The sequence below is a fragment of the Mesocricetus auratus genome, unplaced genomic scaffold, assembly GCF_017639785.1.
Source record: "Mesocricetus auratus isolate SY011 unplaced genomic scaffold, BCM_Maur_2.0 Super-Scaffold_100028, whole genome shotgun sequence".
In the NCBI taxonomy this organism is placed as follows: domain Eukaryota; kingdom Metazoa; phylum Chordata; class Mammalia; order Rodentia; family Cricetidae; genus Mesocricetus; species Mesocricetus auratus.
This window is the reverse complement of record NW_024429209.1, coordinates 7869754-7892515: the sequence shown is the minus strand read 5'-3', so window position 1 is coordinate 7892515 and position 22762 is coordinate 7869754. Positions and strand designations below refer to the sequence as shown.

The 22762-nt window shown below is 42.3% G+C and overlaps 1 protein-coding gene across 14 annotated transcripts in view; it reads left to right on the top strand.

The window, feature by feature from the left end:
* The window catches only part of Ptprt (protein tyrosine phosphatase receptor type T), a 1105935-nt gene extending 1085044 nt beyond the window's left edge, over window positions 1–20891 (top strand). For all 14 annotated transcript variants that reach the window (XM_040732970.1, XM_040732973.1, XM_040732967.1 and 11 more), the window contains 4 exons: window positions 8734–8859; window positions 9675–9838; window positions 12748–12883; window positions 13561–20891. In XM_040732970.1, coding sequence (XP_040588904.1) covers window positions 8734–8859; window positions 9675–9838; window positions 12748–12883; window positions 13561–13614 — 480 coding nt within the window. In that variant the 3' untranslated portion in view covers window positions 13615–20891. The remainder of the gene's footprint in view (window positions 1–8733; window positions 8860–9674; window positions 9839–12747; window positions 12884–13560) is intronic.
* Window positions 20892–22762: the final 1871 nt, after the last annotated feature.

The following is a 22762-nucleotide window of genomic DNA, read 5'->3' as shown; positions in this document are numbered from 1 at the left end:
TCTCTGTGTCATAGTTGGTTACCTTGTATTGCTCCATGGGCATTTCTGTCTCAGTGAGCTTCAATTCTGTAGGCCATGTGCATATTGAAATGCTCTTATCTGAACTCAGAGCCAGAGACTTGAATTCCTGCATTCAAATGACAGAATACTCTTCATTCTGCTTTCAAAGAGTTTGGATCTAGGTCGCTGATTTTTCCTGCTAACTTTGTAGACTCTACTTTGGAAACTATTGCTTCCTTCTTGTAGGCCCAAGCAAGGAAGTGATGTCAACAAGATCAGGTGACCCATGAACTTTTGCCATGACCTTCTGTCAGGGATAATGAAGGTATTTATATGAGCTAAAGACATATTTCTAAGCCCTGGTGCCTGATCATCACCCAAAATACAGGAAAACTTCCTTACAGTAAGACAAGAAGAGCTCACAGCTTATACAGAAGTTTAGTTGCTCAATTTTGAGGCCCTACTGTGAAAAGCCTGAGATCAGGGGATGCAAAATACCAGGTAGAAAGGTAGGAAATGGGAGGGTCCAAGGCTGAGCAGATGTTTTAGATGGGTTTCCATGCTGGTGAAAGCTTCTGGGAATAAGGAAAGTAAACATTCCCTCCTTCTAGGGAGAGAGCAAGGTGACATTTGAGAAATGTGTTTGCTGTTATTATGTCCATAAAATAAATACTCAGAATTGATTTATTCAATTTATCACTGCTTGAGAACGCACAGCCTAACATGCCAGGCAAATGCACAAAGTGTCCACCTCTGCTCTTCAGACCTTTCAAGGAATTGTGCCTCGAGCTCCCTAGAATAGAGGAGGTAACTTTGGAATAGAAGTCTGGGGTCACTCAAACCCGTTCCAGATGCTCACATGATATGTTGGTCTCAGTTGGTTTCTAAACTTCTCCAAGCTGCAGTCTTATCAATATGGAATTATTATAGCCCAAATGTCAGCCAAGTTCCCAAATCTCTTCCTTTCTCTCCCTTCCTTTCTCACTAGTCTGTGAGAAAAACCTAGTACCACGCAACACTGCTATTAAATTCCAAGGAATTTCCATTCACTCCCAAATTCTAATTTTGCATGAATGAGAACAAGGTAGGGCTCATACATCACCTTTCTTAAATACCGTCTTGTCCCTTGATTAGAGCAGAACATCTTTCTCCAAACTTGTCAACTAAATTCATTTTCTTCCTCCATCCCCCTCTTCTTCTCCCACTTTTTCAGTCCTACTCTTTGATGGTTTACAGTATCAATTCTCAATTTGATAGGCTTTGAATGTCCTGAGAGGGATGCTTAGGCCTGCCAGTGGGGGAGTATCTCAACTACATGCATTGATAGGAAGACCACTGTGGGTAGAATCATTCCCTGGTTGGGATCCTAGACAGTCTAAGTGAAAAAGCAGAGATGCAATGGCATGACAACATTGCTGACTGCTTCCTGATTATGGATATAGAGTGACCATTTATTCCAAGATCCTGACATGTAATTTCCCCCACCATGATGGGCTGTACTCTTCAACTGTGACTCAGAAAAAGACCCTTTCTCCCTTAAGTTGCTTTGGTCCAGGTAACTTCAGAACAGAAAAGTAACTAAGGTATACCCCATCCCCCAAACAAACAAACGTGTTCCCTTTTCTACAAAATTCAACTCTCTCTCTCTCTCTCTCTCTCTCTCTCTCTCTCTCTCTCTCTCTCTCTCTCTCTCTCTCTCTCTCTGCATTTCTCTTTAAGACCTTCCCAGAATTTGCCTCACACATACCATGTTCCTGTAGGAAATACCATAAAGCCCCTCTCTCCTTCCCAGGAGAAAGTTAACCTTTGTCTGCCATAAGAGTAAGTTTCCATCCACCATGCAGAAATCACATTCTCACTTACAGGACCATGGGAGGATGAGGTATGTGAATGCCCTCTGATCACAATCCTAGGATGTTTCTTCCTATGCTCCTTGAACCTTTCACCCTTACTCCCATAGTGTCTCTTCCTTAACTGGCCACAGTGCCAAAGCCAATTACATAATTTTATAGAATCTACTTAAAGGAATTTTATAATCACTGCCCAGAATTCTAACACCAACTCAGGTGACTCTATTATATTCCTATACTTAAATTATGCATAATCCACTTCACTGTTAGGTAGCCCAGAGTTGATCCTTCCCCCACATGAACCCCAGAGGATCACAAGACCCTGCTACCTAGAGTCATTCATTTCTGAGGCTGTGATATTACCTGCCCTTTCCTACTTATCAAAGGACTTTTAATTAACAAAAGGCATAACTAAGCTGTACCAAAAACATACTTTAATTTTTCCCAAAATAGGCCCATCTGGTTTCTTTCATTCAACTCACCAGGGCCTGTTTATTATCCCAGTGACTAGTCTAACAAGCTTTCAGATTCCATCACCAAGAAAAAGATGTTTAAACAGGGAGGCTGCCTCCGTATTTGTCACATTTCATGCCTGGACTTGTGCCCCCCTCCCAAAGGACATCTTTTCATTGCCTGAACAGCCATGGTTTTCAGGTGGAATAATATACAGCAGCTGTTCCAGCATGATCTACAAAGGTTGATTGACTTTTGCTTGGTTTAACTCATTTTGACAACAGGCAGCAGAAGCCCCTCTGCTCTCTAGGAAGAAGTGTGAGCATTTTAAAATCATCAGTGACAATGAGACTGACTTCTCTCCTAGAGACAGTTATGGGCACTACCTATGTACATCTCCAGTAGTGAGGCCCTCCCTTCTGGCAGCTCTACTCTCTCTAGACCACTGGGAAGGAAAGGTAGCAGGGACACTAGAAGAGGAGGCAGGAAGAACAGCTGGTCCAAACTACAAACTTTTAATCAACATATTTGGGAGCATATAGGTTTGTGTACACATGTACATGTGAATGGAGAGGCCAGAGGTCAATCAATGCTGGACACCTTTCTCTATCACTCTCCACCTCCTTAGGTTTGTTTATTTGTTCATTCGATTTGAGATAGGACTCTCAGTAAACCCAAGGCTCACCAATTTAGAAAGATTAACTAGTTATCAAGCTGTTGGAACCCTATTGCATAATGCAAAGATTATGTCACCATGGAGTTTTTCTATAGCTGCTAGGGATACGAAGTTGGATCCTCATACTTCTGTGGCAAGCTCTTTCTTAGCTAAGCCCATCTTTACAGACCTTTCTTAAGGCAGATAATGTCAAGATTCTCATCTAAACTAGGAAATATCCAGGTCATATTAAATATAAGTGTGGCCTCAAGATCAATTCCATCTGCATGATTTCAGTTTCAGAGGACCAAGTATGATTCTTGGAGCCTGTAGACTCTAGCATGAATTCTAGTTGGTTTTAACAATAAAACCCAGAGACATATATTGGGATTAAAACTGAAGATCAGAGAAACAAAGTGGCCAGCCACTAAAGAGTTCTCACCTCTACCAGTGCTTAGACCAAAAGGTGATCCTGTCCTCAGTCTGCATCTCCAGACTGCACTGCTCTCCACCAAACTCAGACTGCACTGAGCTCCTGTCTCATATTCCTCTATAGTGCTGGGATTAAAGATGTGTGATCCCAAGTGTTGAGACCACCTTTGTGTGAGCTCTGTTTCTCTTCTAAACTGGATTGATTTTGTGTAGCTCAGGGTGGTCTTGAATTAACAGAGATCTGTCTGCTTCTGTCTTCTAAATGCTGGGATTAAAGGTGTGTATCACCACTGCCTAGCCTCTAGGGCTAACTGGTGTGACTAGCTTTGCATTCTAATCTTCAGGCAAGCTTTATTTGTTAGATCATAAGCAAAATATCTCCACAATATACTTTTAGGATCTTAAACTGTTAGAACCCCATTAAAGTTCTAAGCAGTGTTGGCACATATATGTCTTAGTCTGGTTCCTCTGCCAACACATGTACTCTGCTCTATCCCCATGTCATTTATAAGCAAAACTCAGTTTCTCTTGGATTTCCACAAGAAATTCAGGAACCCTGAACATTGTGTGGGCTATGAGAAATTGAATAATTAGGGGGGTTGAGAGGGGACTCATATGACACATTACATCACCCTCTCCGTTTGACTGTCTTTACTATACCCCCAGCCTTCCTCTTTGATTTTCCAGTTCCCTCTCAAGAAAACCCACAAGTCTCTCTCACTATTGTCCTCTGAATTCTACACACAAGTGACTTGTGTGCGTGTGCACTCAATATATGCACATATACCAATAGTAGTAAACAAAAATTAAATAAATGGAAGGTACTTCAAGTGGGAGCCCCAACAGATTTATTTCCCTACAAAGAGAAACTCCTATTTGATTTTCTAAGTCTCTCTCAAGAAAAACCTACATATAAAATGATTACTTCCCCTGTCCACAATGATGCCTTTCTCCACAGCTACCCCAAGCTGTCTCTTTGGGAATTTTTGCAATAAAGACAACCCTTTCAGTATTAATCCCAAAGATAATTTTCCAAAAAGACGAAAACTGAAGGAAAAATAAAAACCTTTCCCTTTATCCATCTTGTCTTAAGTTATGCTGCCTAATGACTTCTCACTGAAGACATCCCTATGCAAGGAGACAGAAAGATGTATATATCCCCTTATAATAAACTGGATGAGTTATCAAAAGAAAAAGTATTAAAATGCAATCCTAGCTTTTAATTTTTTATCTGTGAATGTAAATGTAGGTTATAGGTAATGAACCTAGGAAGGGGAGCACAGGGGGAAGGGCTCTGAATCAGACTGGTAAGGGTGATGGAATCCATGTGACATGAGGCAGAAAGGGACTGTTGGGGATGGGAAGACACAGGAGGGAACAGGGAGATGGAGAAGAGAGTGGAGAGGAGGAGGCCTAACAAAACAAGTTACATCTGAAAATACTGCAAGGAAACTGGTTACTTCATTTATTGTTATTATTGTTGCTGTTGCTAAATCAACAACAAAGTAGCAGGTTTCCTTCTAGCATTTTCACACAAACTTAGTTTTCCTTGGTGTCCCCTCCCCCATCTCTCCATCCCCAACCTCCCTCTCTTCTTCCCCCATTTGTACCTTTCTGTCCAAGTACTCTCCTTTGTCGTGAGTGTTCTGCTACACTCCTGGCTCCACTTCCTTAAAGCCTCTTCTCTCTGTGTCTCTCTCTCCCTCTGTCTGTCTCTCTCTGTCTCTGTCTGTCTCTCTCTGTCTCTCTGTCTCTGTCTGTCTCTCTCTCCCTCTCTCTGTCTCTCTGTCTGTCTCTCTGTCTCTGTCTCTCTGTCTCTGTCTCTCTGTCTCTGTCTGTCTCTCTGTCTCTGTCTCTCTGTCTCTCTCTCTGTGTCTCTGTGTCTCTGTCTCTGTCTCTCTCTCTCTCTCTCTCTCTCTCTCTCTCTCTCTCTCTCTCTCTCTCTCTCTCTCTCTCTCTCTCCGTCTGTCTCCTGGACCCTTGCTAGTTCCCTGACCTCTCACTACACTCACACCCACATAACCACACACGTACAAAAGTTAGAAACCAGGAGCTGCCCATAAGGAAATGTAGTATTCATCTTCCTTCCCATTCGTCTTCCTTCATATGCCACTTAAATATAGCCATGAGAAGGGAAAAAGTAGAATTAAATATGTATTTTTAAATGTAAATCAAAAGAAGAATGGAAGCAAAGAAAACGATGGAAAGGACAAAAACAAAACCATGGAGCTGGCACCAGGTGAGCTCACTCGGTGGATAACTGGCTGGCAACACTGCATGACAACCTAACTTCAACCTCCAGAACCCATAGAGGACCCAGCGGAGGAGTAGAATTAACACCTGAAAGTTGTCCTCTGAACTCCACAGGCATGTGATATGTGTGTGCGCACACACACTGAGCATGTATGTGCATACTAATGGTGAAAAACAAAAGAAAGAAACAGAAGATAGTTCAGCTGGGAACCCCAATGCATTTAATTCCTACTTTTTCTATGCTTCATACTCAAGAAAAAGTGCAAGCTTCCACTCCAATGGAACCATGCATTTGGACATAAATATTGTCTTAAGATGAACCAGAGAAGACATTCTTGCTTATGAAAATAATGTCCAAGTCAGGAAGGGTCACCAGGAACGGAGTACTTGGCTTCCCTACACTTCTGTCTCCTATTTCCTGTTTCTAGATTATGTGCAGCATGCTGGGCTATGAGAAGACCCTGATGATCTCTGGCAGCTCAAACACACATCTGCCCACACATCCCCCAGCCGAATGTCACCCACTGCTGCTGCTGTGCTATCGCAAATTAGGGAACCGAAGTGAAAGGATGGCACCGATTTAGGATTAGAAGGACCCTGCAACCTTCTCCAGCCCTCTGGGCATTATGGGAGAGTGACCTGGAAAATCAAATGCAGAGAAGTGTCCTAAAATATAGGACTCTTGTTTGAGGCATACTAGAACCTATTAGCTTGAGAAATTGGTCTGGAAATCTTATTAAAAGAGACAAATCATTCCACATTCTCCTCAGGCTGAAAATATTGGGGGTAATAGACTCTCCCCAGTGCCTCAAATCCGTGCACCTCATGTCAGGATCACAGCCGAACTTGGGCAAGGCTAAATTCAATGCAGGCAATAAAGGCAATTATTTTTTTAAATGGGAAGTTCTGATTAATTCCAGTTTCTCTGGCCAACCATGGACTTATCGGTACCAGTCCCTCATTACCGTGAAGGTTGCAAGGCAGAAGAGCCAGTGGCAAAGAGAAATGAAGTTCAAATTGTGGATTTGTCATTATTGCACAGCTCAGCAGCAGCAGACTGTCCAGCTGAGGAGGCCCTGTGACCAGCCCCGCTTCCCCACCCCCACATTCTCATCTCCTTTCTCAGTATGCCTGATTAACCCCTTGTGGAGAGGCTGGGAAAGCAGAGGACCAATGCCTTATGAAATTCACCTTGTACGTCTTTGCAACTTGAGAGGAGTGATAAGAAAGATCATTCTTTATATCTAAGTGCAGAATGACTCCCGACTTATAACAGGACATTCAGCCTGAGAATCGTGACTTTACAATGTTGTATGAATGGTACAAATTTGATAGAAGCTACATAAATTTTGATTAGCGTGTCTTCCTTGTGTGATATGCAATACTCTCTGGTGATGGTTAGGCAGTGGCAGCAAGCTAGAGATCCCAGACACCTAGCACCCTGCAGAGAAACTACTAATCCTTTAAAATATATAGTACTTCATTGCAAAACTATAATAGTCTGAGAGATCTAAGCACCATATATATATATATATATATATATATACATATATATGCAGTTCTGGTTATTAAACATAGAGCCTCATGCATTCACGGCAAGTGCTCTACCACTGATCTGCATCCCCAGTGAAAAATTCATTTTCTAATTTATGATGCCATCAACCAATGATGCATTTATGTGGATTCAACCTCATCATAAGCAAAGGAATATTTGTATTATAGTAATCATACACTGGCAATAGCTATACAATTGAATTACAAATGCAATAATTACCTGCACTATCAAATAGTATTCATTGCATGGCTGATATAGTTTTAAGTTATTTTATTTTCATGAATTATCTCCTTTATCCCAAAATAACCCTAACAGAGGAAGAGATGGCAAAGATCTGTATGAACAGAAAGAAAATATTGTAGGTTTCTGTTTAAACTACTCAGTTCTGCACCTGCAACACTGTGGCAGCAGTCATAGACAATGCATGCACAGGTGACCCTAACTGTCACCTTCCTGTGTCCCAAATCCAAGACAATGGTTCTAGGCAGTGTCCATCTCAATGCTACTGAGACATCAGGGATTTGAAGGATCACGTGTTGCCTGTCCACAGATACCCACACTAACGTCACCCAAGAAATTAATAGACCAAGCAAAATACCACAGCCACTTTTCTTGATTACAAATAAACAAAAGACCAACTAGGGTCTGAGACCAGGGCTCCACAGTCTCTGCAGTCCTTGATTGGATTGACAGTAGTCTCAAGAAGTATTGTGTAAATATGGTATGTCCAGGTGTATCCTAGCCCATGCTCATAGCTGTGATGATCAAAACTGGCTTTGGACATTAGGAGATGGGGACAAATGACCTCTAGCTGAGAGACACTATCTTAGATGAAGGGGTGACCATCGCTACAGCTATCAGCTTTGTGTGTAGTTCCTAATTCCAAAAATTCTGGGAAGATAGTCAGAAAGCTATCTTGGTACCAAGTAAAAAGTTCTTTCTTATGGTCTGAGGGAGACATAAATGTTCTTTCTTATGGTATGAGGGAGATGTGCTTATCCTCAATTAATACATGAGAGCAGAGGTCTAGGTGACAAAACTCATAAGCATCAGCGCATGGATTTGGAGCTAAAACTGTCAGATGCCAAAATATGTACATTTTAAAACAATTAGTCTGAATATGGCTGTGAACAGTCACTGTAGACTTTTCTGGAATGGGAAACAGTTGCCATAACTGTGATAAACTGAAAACTGGATTGTGCCTGCCCTTTCTTTGGAGCTCCTAAAGCCCTGACAGCAGCACCTATAAATAGATGCTGTTCTCCCATTTCACAGATGAGAAGACTGAGATCCAGCAGAGAAATGATTTGAAGTCAACATAGAAAATATATTTAAGCCTTCCCCATTATTCAAAACTTTAACATTTCAGAACTAAAAAAGCTGGAACTGTACTTCAACAGGAAAGCTACTCGAAGTTTGTTTCCTAAGACTGGACCTTTGTGACCATGTGTCCTGCTCACAAGAAAGCCTCAGCGACAAATAGCACTTATGTGCCCCCTTCTTTTGACTCCTGTGACCTCTTTTGTTTTCTGCAGCTCTGTATGCAGTACTGGCCTGAGAAGACCTCCGGGTGTTATGGTCCCATCCAGGTGGAGTTTGTCTCTGCAGACATCGATGAGGACATCATCCACAGAATCTTCCGGATCTGTAACATGGCTCGGGTGAGTACATGGCTCACCTCAGAGTCGCCATGACTCACTGTTCCCTTCCTTTGCAGAACAGATGGAGGCTGCTGGGAGAAGATCCCACTGAGCCGGCCAAGAGTCTGTTCCTCTCTCCTGATAAGCTCTTCCTTGGATAAGTGATGTCTTTGCTGATTCCGGCTGCAGACCCAGCAATGGCTCTAGCACAGATAGATGCACAGAGCAGCAGCCAGCCTGCCAGCTGCCTGTTTCCTGACACTCTAGAAGCCATGTAGACAAAACTTCCCAGACATTAGGTCTTCCCCACTCTGGCACACCACACTGGGACCCTTCAGTTGGATTTCATGAGCTTTAGAATAGGTCCTACAGACATTGACACGGACAACAATTAATTGCTTTTGAATGGGTAGCTACTGGTTGAATGCAGGAGGGGGCACAATAAAAATCCATAAAATGATGGCTCCCTATTGCTTCTTACTGAGAACCCAGGGAGATAGTACTTACTCTCTGCACTCAGCGTTTACTATCAAATAGAAATGAGATAAGCTCCAACTAAAGACCTTCAGAGAGAAAGAATTCTACTTGAAGCAAAGAAAGGTGTTCCTAAAGAAAGGAACATCTAAATTGAGTTTGAATATTGACAGTTTTCAAGCAGCATACTCGCATACTCGGGGGGGGTGACATTAAATATAAAGACATTCTGTGCCCCTGATGGCACAGCTGAGGCCCCACTCAGCCTGATTGCTACTCTATTATAGTCCCCGAGAAATCTGAAAGGCTTGTATCCTCAGGTATTTCCAGCAGAATAGCCCTAAACAGTGCTTTATTCTCAGCCACAGGATGGTTATCGTATTGTCCAGCACCTCCAGTACATAGGCTGGCCTGCATACCGGGACACACCCCCTTCCAAGCGCTCTCTGCTCAAAGTGGTCCGAAGGCTGGAGAAGTGGCAGGAACAGTATGATGGGAGAGAGGGGCGCACCGTAGTCCACTGCCTGTAAGTACCACAGAGGTGTCTCCAGAGCAATGTGGTGATGGGTGACAGAATATTTGACATTGTTTCTGGTTGCATATGCCAGTCCCAGGAATCACATCAATATCCTTTATAATCCATTGATGATAATTAGAATCTTTTAATGAACTCAGGTGGCAGTTTTCTAAACTATTACCGTATGACCTATTGCTAAAGCAGAACACGATAGGCAGACTACTTCCCAGTGCTCTCCACACAGAAGTGAGTTCCACTCTCAAAAGGGAGGTGTGTGCATCATCCTGCTAGGTATAAGAAAGCTTGGGATAAAGTGGGTACCACTGACCAGAGCCCCCTTGTATTAGTTCCTAAAGGAGAAGAAAAAGGATGGTATTATATTAGCTTAACTTAAGCCAGACATTTAAAATGAATCACTTCATCCCATCTGCAAGGCAGACACTATCACTTTGCAGTAAGTAAACTGAAAGCAGAGATGGGTAAGGGAACAGAGCAAGAGTAACTCAGTTTGAATTCACAAGACTGTGGGCTGATAGACTGTCTGCAGTCCCACACTGTATCTACGAAGAGGGAGGGTGAGGCGCATTCAGGGTGAGGACCTCTTGGACAATATGAGGACAACTTGGACTTACTTGCTGTGTCAGCCTCCTGAGATATCTCTTACCTGGTGCTTAGTAGGGACAAGGACGCAGAGAGTACAGGGGGAAGACACTACTCTAGAAGATGGATTTTCAGGACCCTGGAATATATGTCCTTCTCAAGGTTCAGTGAGGTTAAGACCAGCTACTGGGATGGCCTTTGCTTCCTGGCTTAGGATGGGCACAGCTCAGTAAAAAGGGCCCCAGTGACATTCTGCTAAGCAGAGATCAAGACTAGCGTGCGTGCACATACACACGCACACACACACACACACACACACACACACACACACACAGAGAGAGAGAAAAAAAGCCTTACTATGTTACCTCTGTTTTCCCCATCTGTCCATTTGGGTATGTTGAAGTAGATCATAGTTAGACCCCTTTGTGCTCAAGAATGAAGCATTTAGAAGAAAATACTGTATCTGCCAATCGAAAGATTTTTAAATGCCATTGTAGAAAATATGCAATTTTAGGTATAATTCCTTAAGAGCAAATGGAGTGTACCATAGAGACTGGTTCTATGAAGAGTTCAAAACTATACAGAATCTGTAGCTATAAGAGATTTACATGGATGTTATATATCTATAACTATCAACCTTTTAGAACATCATTTTGGAGGAAAATAACTAAAAGTCCATCCTCTTTTAAAAAATACTGTATTCCAGAAAATCTGAACCACACTTTTCTCTTTTTGTCAGAATAATTATTTATGGTGTGAATGGAGGCATTAATTATCTTTCAACGGCCTCAGAATTGAGTTGTCTTTTCCAAAGCTACTAATTGTTCACTTTCTTTAGATAGGTGGTCCATACATGTCAGGAAGGTCAGAGCTTAGAGCAGGTAAAACTCACACATGCACACTCAGAGCTGAAAAGCCCCCACCTGTAGAAATTTTTCTCTAAGGATACAGATATGAATGAACCCTAGGAAGATCCTGTGTGGTGTGTCTTCTCAGGGTAATGTCATGCTGTCTCTAACAATACCAAAGAAATTAGTGGCTGCTTTCCAACCCTGACTTCCCCCAAGTCCCTTCCCACACATTAGATGTCACACATTAGATTACATGGGACAACATCCATTCCTCACAATTCCATGTGTCCCTGAGATGATGTATCCTCTCAGTCCCTATGTCCTTATTTTAAAAGATACAAATCTACCCCCCTTGCTGGAAAGGTTACCTATACACAATTGTTTTTATTTCCTAGACTCTGGGGACAGGATTGGTTTGTTTGGTTGGGATTTTTTTTTGTTTTCAACCATGCCTTGCCTACCCTAGGTAACCACCACAGGTATGTCATCCTACCAACAGGGATCTGGACATCCTTGGAGTCCCCATGCATCATGACAGTCACTGAAATGCAGGCACCTACTGGTTAAGGGAGAATAATTTTGTATACTTTAGACATCTGGTTGTTAGGTTTCCTATAGGTGAAACATCTGGGAGATTGACTAAGTACCTTCGTTTCTGCCCAGATATTCCTTAGACACAGACCATTACATGAAATCATTAGTTGCCTTTGGCATCTTGCCCAGGAGTTCAGAATCAGGTAGGTTCCTAAAGAGGCTTGTTTCCACAGGGATAATTTATGTATCTTCAGAAAGAAGGAGCAATTGAGGAATGGCCATATGAGAACACTCAGTCCCTATGCTCAAGACCAGTAGGATCCTATTTAAATAAGATTTACAGGGGTGAAGTGTGGAATTGACCTGGTATTTCAGAAACTGAGCCCATGCCCCAGGACCACAGCCCAAAGTCAGGACTAGCTAACCCAAGACTCGTGAATTATTATTGTCTTTGTTAGAAGATGGGGAGAAATAGTAATAATACCTCCTAGTAACTTCCATTGTTTTCTTTGGATGTCTTGTAGACCCCAAGTATCCTTTCAAAAATGGATGTAGGTATCGCATGTACAAAGACAAAATGCCATCCCACCCTGAGAATATAGAACAGTGTGCCTGAAATGATTTTAAATGTTCACAGAGCTAAAGAAACATCAGTCTAACTAAACCCCCAAAGGTCATATAGTTTAAAATCTTTATTAGATAAATGGGGAACTCAGGACACAGACCAAGACATGTCTTTACCAAGGTCAAAGAAGATTCAGAGCCCCAGTAGGATTTAACCCAAATCCCACAACTCAACTAAAGTTTTCATGGTTGCCTGACCATACATCTGCTAGGACAATTACTCCATGCTCCCACAATGCAGCTTTAGGATCAACATGTATTTGATTAGGGGCCCTGGGAATTTAGCTCACCTGTTCACTCTGTGTTTAGAAATGGAGGAGGCCGCAGTGGAACCTTCTGTGCTATCTGCAGTGTGTGTGAGATGATCCAGCAGCAGAATATCATTGACGTGTTCCACATTGTGAAAACACTACGGAACAACAAGTCCAACATGGTGGAGACACTGGTGAGCGTCCAAGAACCATTATCTAAAAAGCAATCCCAGTTCAGCTACTTTGTTTTACTTTCACCTGCTCCATAAAATGTCTCTAATTCAGACTTCAAGGAAGTATTTTGGAATAGTACGTTGTGAATTATGTTTTCAGTTCAACCCAAGCCTGTTCTAATATTTTACAATATGAAGCATTAAGCTAGGGTGCTTTGGAGAAAGGAGCTAGTGGGAAGGTAGAGCCAGATGATAAGACCCAGCACAATGGTAGAGACAACCCATACAAGACACTTGACTATGAGTCTTTAAAACTGCTCCAAGTGTGATGAGATCCTGCATGGAGAGTGGCCCACAGACTGGCGGCAGCAGCATCACCTCTGAAGGCAGAATTTGATCCTCATCCCAAATTGACTGAGTCAGAATTTTCATTTTCAACACATGGCCCTGCATGTTCTGCCTGCAGGTTATAGTTTGAGAAGCCTTGGTGTACAATGTGGTAACTGAAAGGGAATGATCTCAGTTGGGCATTCTGGACAGTGTGAGGAGAAGCATCAGTCAGGATGTGGAAGGATGTCCAGACACGGAATATGTATCATTGCTAACTGATTTTTAGTATGTGTGCAGATAGAGTTTTCTCCAAAATCTAATCTAACGCATTCTCTCCCTTGTCTCCATCTCTCTCTTCATCCTCTCAGGAACAGTATAAATTTGTATATGAGGTGGCACTGGAATATTTAAGCTCCTTTTAGCCCAATTGGATGGGGAACCTGCCAGAGTCCCGAAGCTGTTGCAGCTGACCTTTTTTTTCTGTGACTGACAATGACTGGTTTCAGGAGCTTGGAAGTGGCACACCTGCCCAACTCCAAGAAGAAGACTGGTGGTCTCATGCTCTGCAGTGGGCTCTGCAGCTTCTGGCGGGTCTTCTGTAGCTGTGGGAGATGCTACTCTGATGGGGCCCAAGCGTCCCCTCTACACCTGACAATAACTGGTCTACAGAAGTCTACCCACAAGCAAGGCCCTAGACTTCCAATCCCCAGACCTCTTGCTTTTGTTCTTTCTGAGTTTGTTAACCTCATGGCAAGCTGACTGTGCAGGTGCTGGGGTATAGGGAGCTGGCCAGCCCTTCTTTTCCTGTCCTTAGCAGTACTTGGGGTACACGTTCTTCTCCATGCTTTCTTGCAAAAGATTGTAGTTTGGGGGATCACTGGGTTATTGGTTTCTACAATCTCCTATAGGGGCCTCTGCCATGAAACACATGCCAGTCTGGAAAAGTGTGACTTCTGGATACCCCGCCCTAGACCACAGATGGAGTCCTCCTAACCTGTGCTGGGCCCAACTCATGATGACCATCTCAAGCCAGGACTTGACACTCTATATTCTCCTGGTCAACCAGCTTTCTGCACATCACACCTTGGCAAAGGTTTCCTTTGCTTTTCCATTGTCTATAGGGGAAGAGGAGTCATAGGAAATGTTGCAGTACCTTTTTTCTTTGTAGAAAAAGCCACTGTCCTGGGCAGGGCTCTGGCTGGCCTATATAGTATAACCCTGTGTTTTCTAGGTGCCACTTTCTATGGGAAAGACAAACAAGAAAAGCTTTGATTGTCTCCCAAGTACATGTGAAAAGAAACTCTTACGAAAATATAAAATCCCATATTCTTTTATGTCAAAAAAAGAAAGAAAAGAAAAAGGGTAGGATGGTAGTTTGAATGTGTGGCTATAAGATAAATTTCTTGAGCTTATTATATTTCCTGACTATACCCTTGAAAAGTCCCATTGATAACAAAGACTTTGAACAAATGAGGTGGTGTCCTTGGGATTGGTCCCTTGTTGGGAGGAAAATATAGCAATTGCTTTATAATTTGTCTCTCCAAATCTGAACTCTTTCCTAAAGAAATCCAGCTGCCATTTTAAAAATGGCTACTGTGGCCCCAAGTTGGTTTATAACACATTAGTTTAGGATTGGGGCTCTGAGTCTTGCCCAAGGCATGAATAAATCAAGAAAAGGGAGACATTTGTGAGACACCTCCTGCAAGCAAAGTGCCATGCTTAAATCTCCCATATGACATCTCCTGTAGTCCACAGCACCCCTAGCTGATGGAATTCTGGATTCAAAAAGGCAGGTAATGGCAATGAAACCTCCCTGCCATTTTCTTCATGCTTTCTCAGCCACGTAATTATTTTATGGAAGAAAAACAAGGCTAGGAACTTCTGAGCAGAGAGAGAGCTCCGTGGGTAGAAACTTTAATTCTTTCTTTGCAATATCAGTTCTTCTTGGTAGCCCAAACTTTCAGAAATATTTTATTAACTCATTCGCAGTTCCCCAGGAAAGCTAGTCTTATCTAATTTCTTCATTGCTAAGAAACAATTCTTGTGTTCCCTCGGGCTACAAGAGAGCCAGCCTGGGAATCTCTCTACCCTAGACTGAGCCACAATATTTGACAGCCTTAATAGCCAGGGGTCTAGGAAGGTCTATCTAGCTGCAAAGTATGAGGGACACAGAATCCAATAAGGTACATGTCTTGCCCTTCAGGCCCACTGTATACTAGGGAAGCTGAGCCACATTGTAATAGTGGAACATACAAGCGTCCAATGAGCCTAGACATGAGAGTAACTCACTCTGCCTTGAGCTTCCTAGGCAACATCCATTCCAGCTGGGTCTCAGCAGATAGAAAAGAAAAAGGAAATTCCAGTCAAGGGCCTTAACGTGCACAATGGTAAAGAGAAGGGAGAAAGTATCAGGAGGGACAGATGGTGGGAGGTCAGCCCAGCAAGAATGGAGTAGGACAGGGATAATAGCAGGAAGGTAGCCGGAGCCAGGGAGGAAATAGAAAGGGCATAGTCATTGCTCTGCAGGCAACAAGAAGCTGGCAAAGCTCAACAGTGATGCACTCAGCTTAGTATTGTAGAAGGCTCCTTCTGCACCAGTAGTACAGCCTCTTTTCCTTTCATCAGACACTGTGAAAACATCTCCCTCAGTGTGTGCTTTTAATATGTTACTGTGTGTGTGTGTGTGTGTGTGTGTGTGTGTGTGTTCATTATTTTGTTTCTGGAATAAATATGGAGTGGATCATGAAACTCAGCTCTTGTGTAAAACCCTGGGTCTCCACTCTGCTGTGGAGCAGGGTCAACAACTCTGGCCTCTAAGCCTATGAGGACAGGACATGAAAGGAAAGCAGGGAGCCAGCTTCCATCGGCATGAGCCCAGGAGCTGTATAGAAGTCCAAGAACACCAGACTTGATCAAGGGAGGCTGTCACTTTGGAGGTTCAAAAGAAAACATCTCAAAGCAAAGGCAAGCAAAAGAATCCAATGATTTATTCTTCTCCTTTGATGGGCCTCTTACCAAGTAGATTGGATTACATTCCCAGGCCCCAACTCGTCCTTTTGGCTTCGAATGGCTCTTGTCTCCTATCCCAAATGGACTTCCCTATAAACTGTGTGAGTCTGTAGCATAGACAATCAGCATGTTGCATGCTATGTCCTCAGATCTTGGCCAGTTCCTACAGGGAGAGGGTAGGAAGGGGACTATTCAATAGAAATCCTAGGATTCGTTCTGCTGAGGAAGGGGTGAAAGAGATGACAGATAAAGATGACAGTGGTCTCTAACATTTCAAAGGATGGGAATTTGAAGAGTAACTTCAGGGGAAAGAAATGTGTGAAAATTCAAGACCTGCTGAAGGAACTCACCAAGTGTTAACCCATCCTTATTTTCTCACAATCCAACCACCTTCAAAAAAAAGTGGTCTAAGAGCAGTGCACACAAAAAGAAACTGAGGCACTTGGATAGAAATGGCATTCTTCAGATCCATGTAGAAGACATGCAGAAGGGCTTAGATGAAAAGGAAAATGGTACTAAGGAATATATAAGGTATTTTCCCCAGGAAATCTCCCAAGAAAATCCACCTTCCCAGAGTCTCTTCTCACCCAACTTTACTTAAAGGATGGGCTCATCTTTATCTGAGCAAACAAAGGATGCCCAAGAGAATTCTCACTTAGCTAAGATCTTCCTATTGGAATCTAAATAGAGAGGTGTGAAGTATAAATGAGGCACTGTGAACTGTCCCCATTTGGTTGTGTTTATGACCTGCATGGCTTCAGGTTGGATCACAGATGCATCTCAACATTATGTTCTTTTACCCCTGCTGATTTGATTATCTTGCATGAGGTAGGAGCCTGTCAGCCTCTAAATAGCCACAGCAGACTCCCTTTCATAGGAATGGAAGAGGCCACTTGCTTCAGGTGTTGACCCTTACTGAGACCAGAGCAATCAATGACCACCCAGATGGCACCTACTCGGTGAAACCAGCAGACTCTACTGGTTCCAACATTCCTGAAGTGTCTGTGACTATGGCCATTACCACTTAGCTGGTGAGGAAACAAATCCAGAGGGAGAACTCACTTGCCCATATAATCAAACTTGATGTGGCTTTCTGAACACAGAGACAATATTCTTCCACCATGGTATCTGAGATTTTCCCACATGATTACTCTTAGCAACAGAGACAAGAGTGAAACTAACGACTGGATAGATACTGGTAAAGCCCAGTGCATACAGTGGTCAGCTTCAAATTCCTTTAGAGTCTTGTGTTTTACATTCATAATATATTTGACTGCTAAATATTTCTTTATCTTATGTATCCTAATGGACCTTAGGGAATGACATTTCTGCCCAAGCCATGCTCCTTCCTCCCAAGGTCAATTCTAAAGTCAAATTCACGCCAACTTATACTCCCCTAGGCACATTCGTTGCTATGTAGGTATACTGACTGCACTCCTCCTGAGATTCAGCTAAGGTCTCTTCTTCTTACAGAGGATTCTGCAAGGTACCCCCTGAAAAACTAGAATAACGAGGACTTACTGCATGGCATGGTGACAGTTGAGCCCACAAAACCCTAAAGACAAAAGAGAAGCCAGATCCAGCCTCACTCAGAAGATCTTTGAATGCTGAGCAGTGCCTATGATCTTAGTAGAGTCCTATGGCTTCTGATGTGGGCAAATCTTAGGACACATGTCATATGAACATATGGAATCCTAAACACACTTTACTTAGCTCTATACAATCCTTGGGTTCCTGTAGCATTCAACACTCAGACAAGAACCACTAGGAAGTACAGAACACTACACCATGCTAAGTAGGATAGGAGTTTGCTATTTGGTTTGAACTCCAACTTTACCATTTTGGAACCATAAAATATCAGGCTTAACAATACATGGAAAAAGGAATTTGTACAAAAGTCCTTGGCCAGGTTAAAAGGGGTTAATCTTGAATGCTAGGGCAGAAAATCAGGAAGGCAAATTAAAACTTAATGCCTACTCAGAAGAAGGATGCTTATGAGATGTTGAGCTGGTCATAGATAAAGAAAGCTATCCTCCAATAGTCTATAGCGGGCCATACCTACTAACCAAACAGGGCATCAGCACCAAGCTAGAACAAGTTCCATACTGCAGAAGATATGTCTAGATACAAGGCTATGACATAAGGTCAACAGATTATACTAAGCCAAGATCCCCTAAGAATGAGTCACCAACTCAAACTAATAGACAAGTCAAAAGATAAAACAGAGATAGCAATGTCATCTCAAAGCCCTGACTGCCTTTCCCATTGACTAATCAATGTGAGGCCCTCCTTAGCCTCTTACCAGCTCCAGCTCATAGTCAAGTATAACAGAAAAATGGGGAAAGTAAATTCAAACATAGACCAACTGAGATTCGACCTTGTTTGTATAGGTTCCCTGTGTGAGGTTGTTCCTAGATACATATCAAAATATCAAAAATTATAACATTCAGAGCCTCCCTTTACCTAATATTGGGGCACCTTTGAAATCTTATTCTTTCTGAATGAGAGAGAAAGAGGGAAGGAGCGAGGGATGGAGAAAGAGAGAGATAGAGAGAGACAGACAGAGAGAGAGAGAGAGAGAGAGAGAGAGAAAGAGAGAGAGAGAGAGAAAGTTGGTCGAGAGTGGACAGTGGGGGAGAGAGAGAATGGTTGTAACTTGAGTTTTCTATGACACTTATTTCTGGGTCATGGAGCTCGATCCTCAGAAAACAGCACAAATATCTCTGTCATATCGGTGTATGAGAATAGGCTTTTTCGGTTTCTTGGTAGCCATGAATAAGAAAGACAGACCTTGCACGACAGTGTCTATATAACTATATTATGGAGACAAAGACCATCTCTTGCATATCTCCTGTCAGCTTCCACAAGGGGTGGAAAGACTATCAAAGGGTCACATTCACCCCTAAAATCCATGCATGAATATTAAGTGTCCAATGGTGGGGTCAGTATCCACATTAATAGCCCCTCAAACCTGGCACCACATTACCTAGCATGGACCCACCTAAGATGGTTTGCTGCAGGTGCTACAGAGGACAGGCATGTACTGGGGTGGCAGACAGTCTACTAGAAAGGGCTTTGGAAGGTGGTTAGCCATGAGTCTTCCTTCCGGATCTGAGAGCCTCTGTAGGCGGTAAAATGAAGACTCTGGTTCTTTGTTGGAATGTTCAGAGAATGAAGCCTACAGGCTTTGGAATATGGTCAGCAAAGTAATTGTATGAGATCAGGGCATTAAGGGTACCTAATGTATGTCATGGTGCTTCAGTGAGAATGATTTCTAGGGCCTTGGTGAGCAGATTCATGTTAGATTAGAAAAATGTCAGTCTCCTGAAAGGACAGGCAGGATACCAATGTCCATAATCTTCATAAGACTGCAGATGCTTGGACTGGATGGAGTCAAGCAGAGTTTGACTCATATGCTTACTCATATGAGGGGCGAGAAGATGAGTGAGGAAACAGTACCTGTAAGAAAGAATTTGATGGCTGCCAGAGAGGACAGCTGCCCATTTCAAGCTTCCCAGTGGAAGCCGGACTTCTCCATCTACTGGCTGGAAGTGAAGAAGCAGCACTGCCATGTTGGACTTCGGTCACTTTCACCTTCCATGGGTGAATCCTTGCAGAGAGTTGTGTTTGAAATGTTTCCAGCAAACTTCAAGCTAAGCATTTCATGCTTGGTTTGTGAGGTGCAAGCCCCCTACTTTGCCAACCAAGTCTTCTCCTAATACCAATCAAAAGATAGGTAGAGCTGCATAGCCTAGTCTCATCCGGGATGGTTATCACTAGTCACAGGGAGCAACTCCTTGGTCATATATACACTTGATGCTTACAGCCATCTCTGACAAGGGCAGCCATCACCCAGACTCACTGGCCATAAAGACTCTCAGTGACAGTCAGAACCAATAAAGATCCAAGCAGGAGTCATAAGAAGACTTCATTTCATGCACACTAACTGCAAAGGTTAATTCAGCCCTCACTCCCTATTCAAGGCCTGTGGGAAAGATTTCAAAAGCACAGTAATTCTGTTGACATCCTATTGTAATCATTTCAAGTGCATATATTTTTATTGCTAACCAGATCTTGGGATAGCCCAGGTTAACCCAGATTAACTCATATTTAAAATAAGGCTCAAAATCACATTCTACCTTCTCTTTTCACTCTATATCCTAGTAGCCAACCAAAGGTACAGTCATAGCTTCTATAGTTGTCTTGGCTACTGGATACCAGTACAGCTCTCAAGGGGCAATAATGAGGTCCTTAGTCTACACTAGAGAGGCTGACATTTTTATAGCCATGTGGCATATGATATCACATGAGACCAAAGTCTCCACACTATTTGAAGCCTCCACAAATCCCAGTGGCCTGCACTTGTACAGTTTGGGTGTTTGATAGATAAAGCACGTATGAGAAGAGAAAACAAAATAAATCAACTTCAAAAAAAATTAAAGCCAGCACTGTGCTGTCGATGTTTTTCTTGTTTTTATTTTGCTTTTGCTTTCCAGTTCTAGCTTCAAAAAACAGAAGGTAAATAATGTCAGGTCAATGAATATCAGATATATTTTTTGACTGTACATTAAAGTGATGTGTAATCTTTTTACACCTGCAAGTCCATCTTATTTATTCTTGTAAATGTTCCCTGACAATGTTTGTAATATGGCTGTGTTAAAAAATCTATACAATAAAGCTGTGACCCTGAGATTCATGTTTTCCTAAGATATTCACACTTGTGTCTTCCTGTGAGTGAGGGGAGATGATAAGGGGGCAAACAGAAATGCAAGAATTAAGGATACTGCTATCAGCTAGGTTTATTTTTATTTATTTAATCCTCACAACCATAACACAAGACATACATGTTATTCTCTCTTTGCAGATTAGAAAGTTGAGGCACAGAAATATCAAGGGATATTTTTTTCTGTAACTATACACTGAACTTGTAAAAGGGTTGTGGTTAAGGTGTTTAAGGCAGTGTTTTCTAGAATACTGGCTTTAGAATCAATGGAACATTTGTTAAGCCAGTCTCTGGCTGGGCATTGGTGGTGCACACCTTTAATCCCAGAACTCAGGAGGCAGAGGCAGGTGGATCTCTGTGAGTTCAAAGCCAGCCTGGTCTACAGAGCGAGTGCCAGGATAGGCTCCAAAGCTACACAGAGAAACCCTGTCTCAAAAAAAAACAACAAAAAATCTGTTTCTCTATATGTGCTCTCTCTCTCTCTCTCTCTCTCTCTCTCTCTCTCTCTCTCTCTCTCTCTCTGTGTGTGTGTGTGTGTGTGTGTGTGTGTGTGTGTGTGTGGTCACATGCCAGAGCACACATGCAAAGGTCAGAGAACAACTTCAGATGTCAATCCTCATCTTTACCTTGTTTGAGAGGTGGTCTTTTGTTGTTCACTACTGTTTATGCCAGGATACCTAGCCCAAGAGCTTCCAGAGATTCTCTTGTCTCACCGCTCACTCAGAATCAGCACACTGAGATTGTATATGTGTTATCACTGCATCGGGCTTTATGTGAGTTCTGGGCATCCAGATTGAGGTTCTCACAGTTAATATTGCATGCATATTTTTATTTCTACACACATGCATATACATATACATATTCCTAAATATGACCTCTCAAATCCATATAATGTGACTTGTATGTATGTTTTCAGGGTTGAATGATTTGGCACAGGACAAACTATTAGTTTGCTCTTTCCTGGGGGAGGACATCCATTCTTTAAAATGCTATTGCTATTGCTATTGCTATTGCTATTGCTATTGCTATTGCTATTGCTATTGCTATTGTTATTGCTATTAGATTGAAGAGGAGCCCAGGAGGAAAGGGGACACTCCAACAAAAAACAGTAGGCTGCTTACATAGGAGTTCAATGTATATTCTCTACATTTTCTAGCAGAGCAGCAAAACAAATAAGATCCCCCTCTTTGGAGTTTACTGAGTCCCAATTTCTTTAGCTGTATCCAGACATAAGTGTGACCTAAAAATACAAGCCACAGAGCCCATGGTTCATCTGGTTCTCCTTCAACCTTGGCAATGTGGCAGAGCTGTAGTACCAAAAGACACTCCACTAAAGCTTCAGGACTAAAAGAAAATGCTTCTCAGCTTGACCCTGACTGGGAAACCTGGTGTCCTGCCAGCTAGTTATCCTTGCCACTATGTCCTTGGTCATGTTAATCTCACTTATTCTGCCTGCTATAATTATTCTTTTGGGGTCAAAAATATAATAGATGACACTGAGAAAAGAAAATTACAAGGATGAAAAATTATACATAATATATAATAGCAAAGATACTTTAGGACATAATAACTTTCTTTCCAAAGAGCTAATATCTTTGAAAGTTCTTTTTGTAAAAATCATACATACTCACTTGCCAGAACTAAATACACATAAATGAAGGCATAAGGCAAAGTTACCATTTAAAAGTATTTGTTATTGTTTTGTCATTCCAGATCCTTCTCTGCACAAACACACTTTTATGTAATTTTCGATGTACTTGACATCAAGCCATATATTCAGGGACCCTTTTCTCTTCTTACTTAACAGCAAAGTGTGTCCATCTTTTGATGCACACACA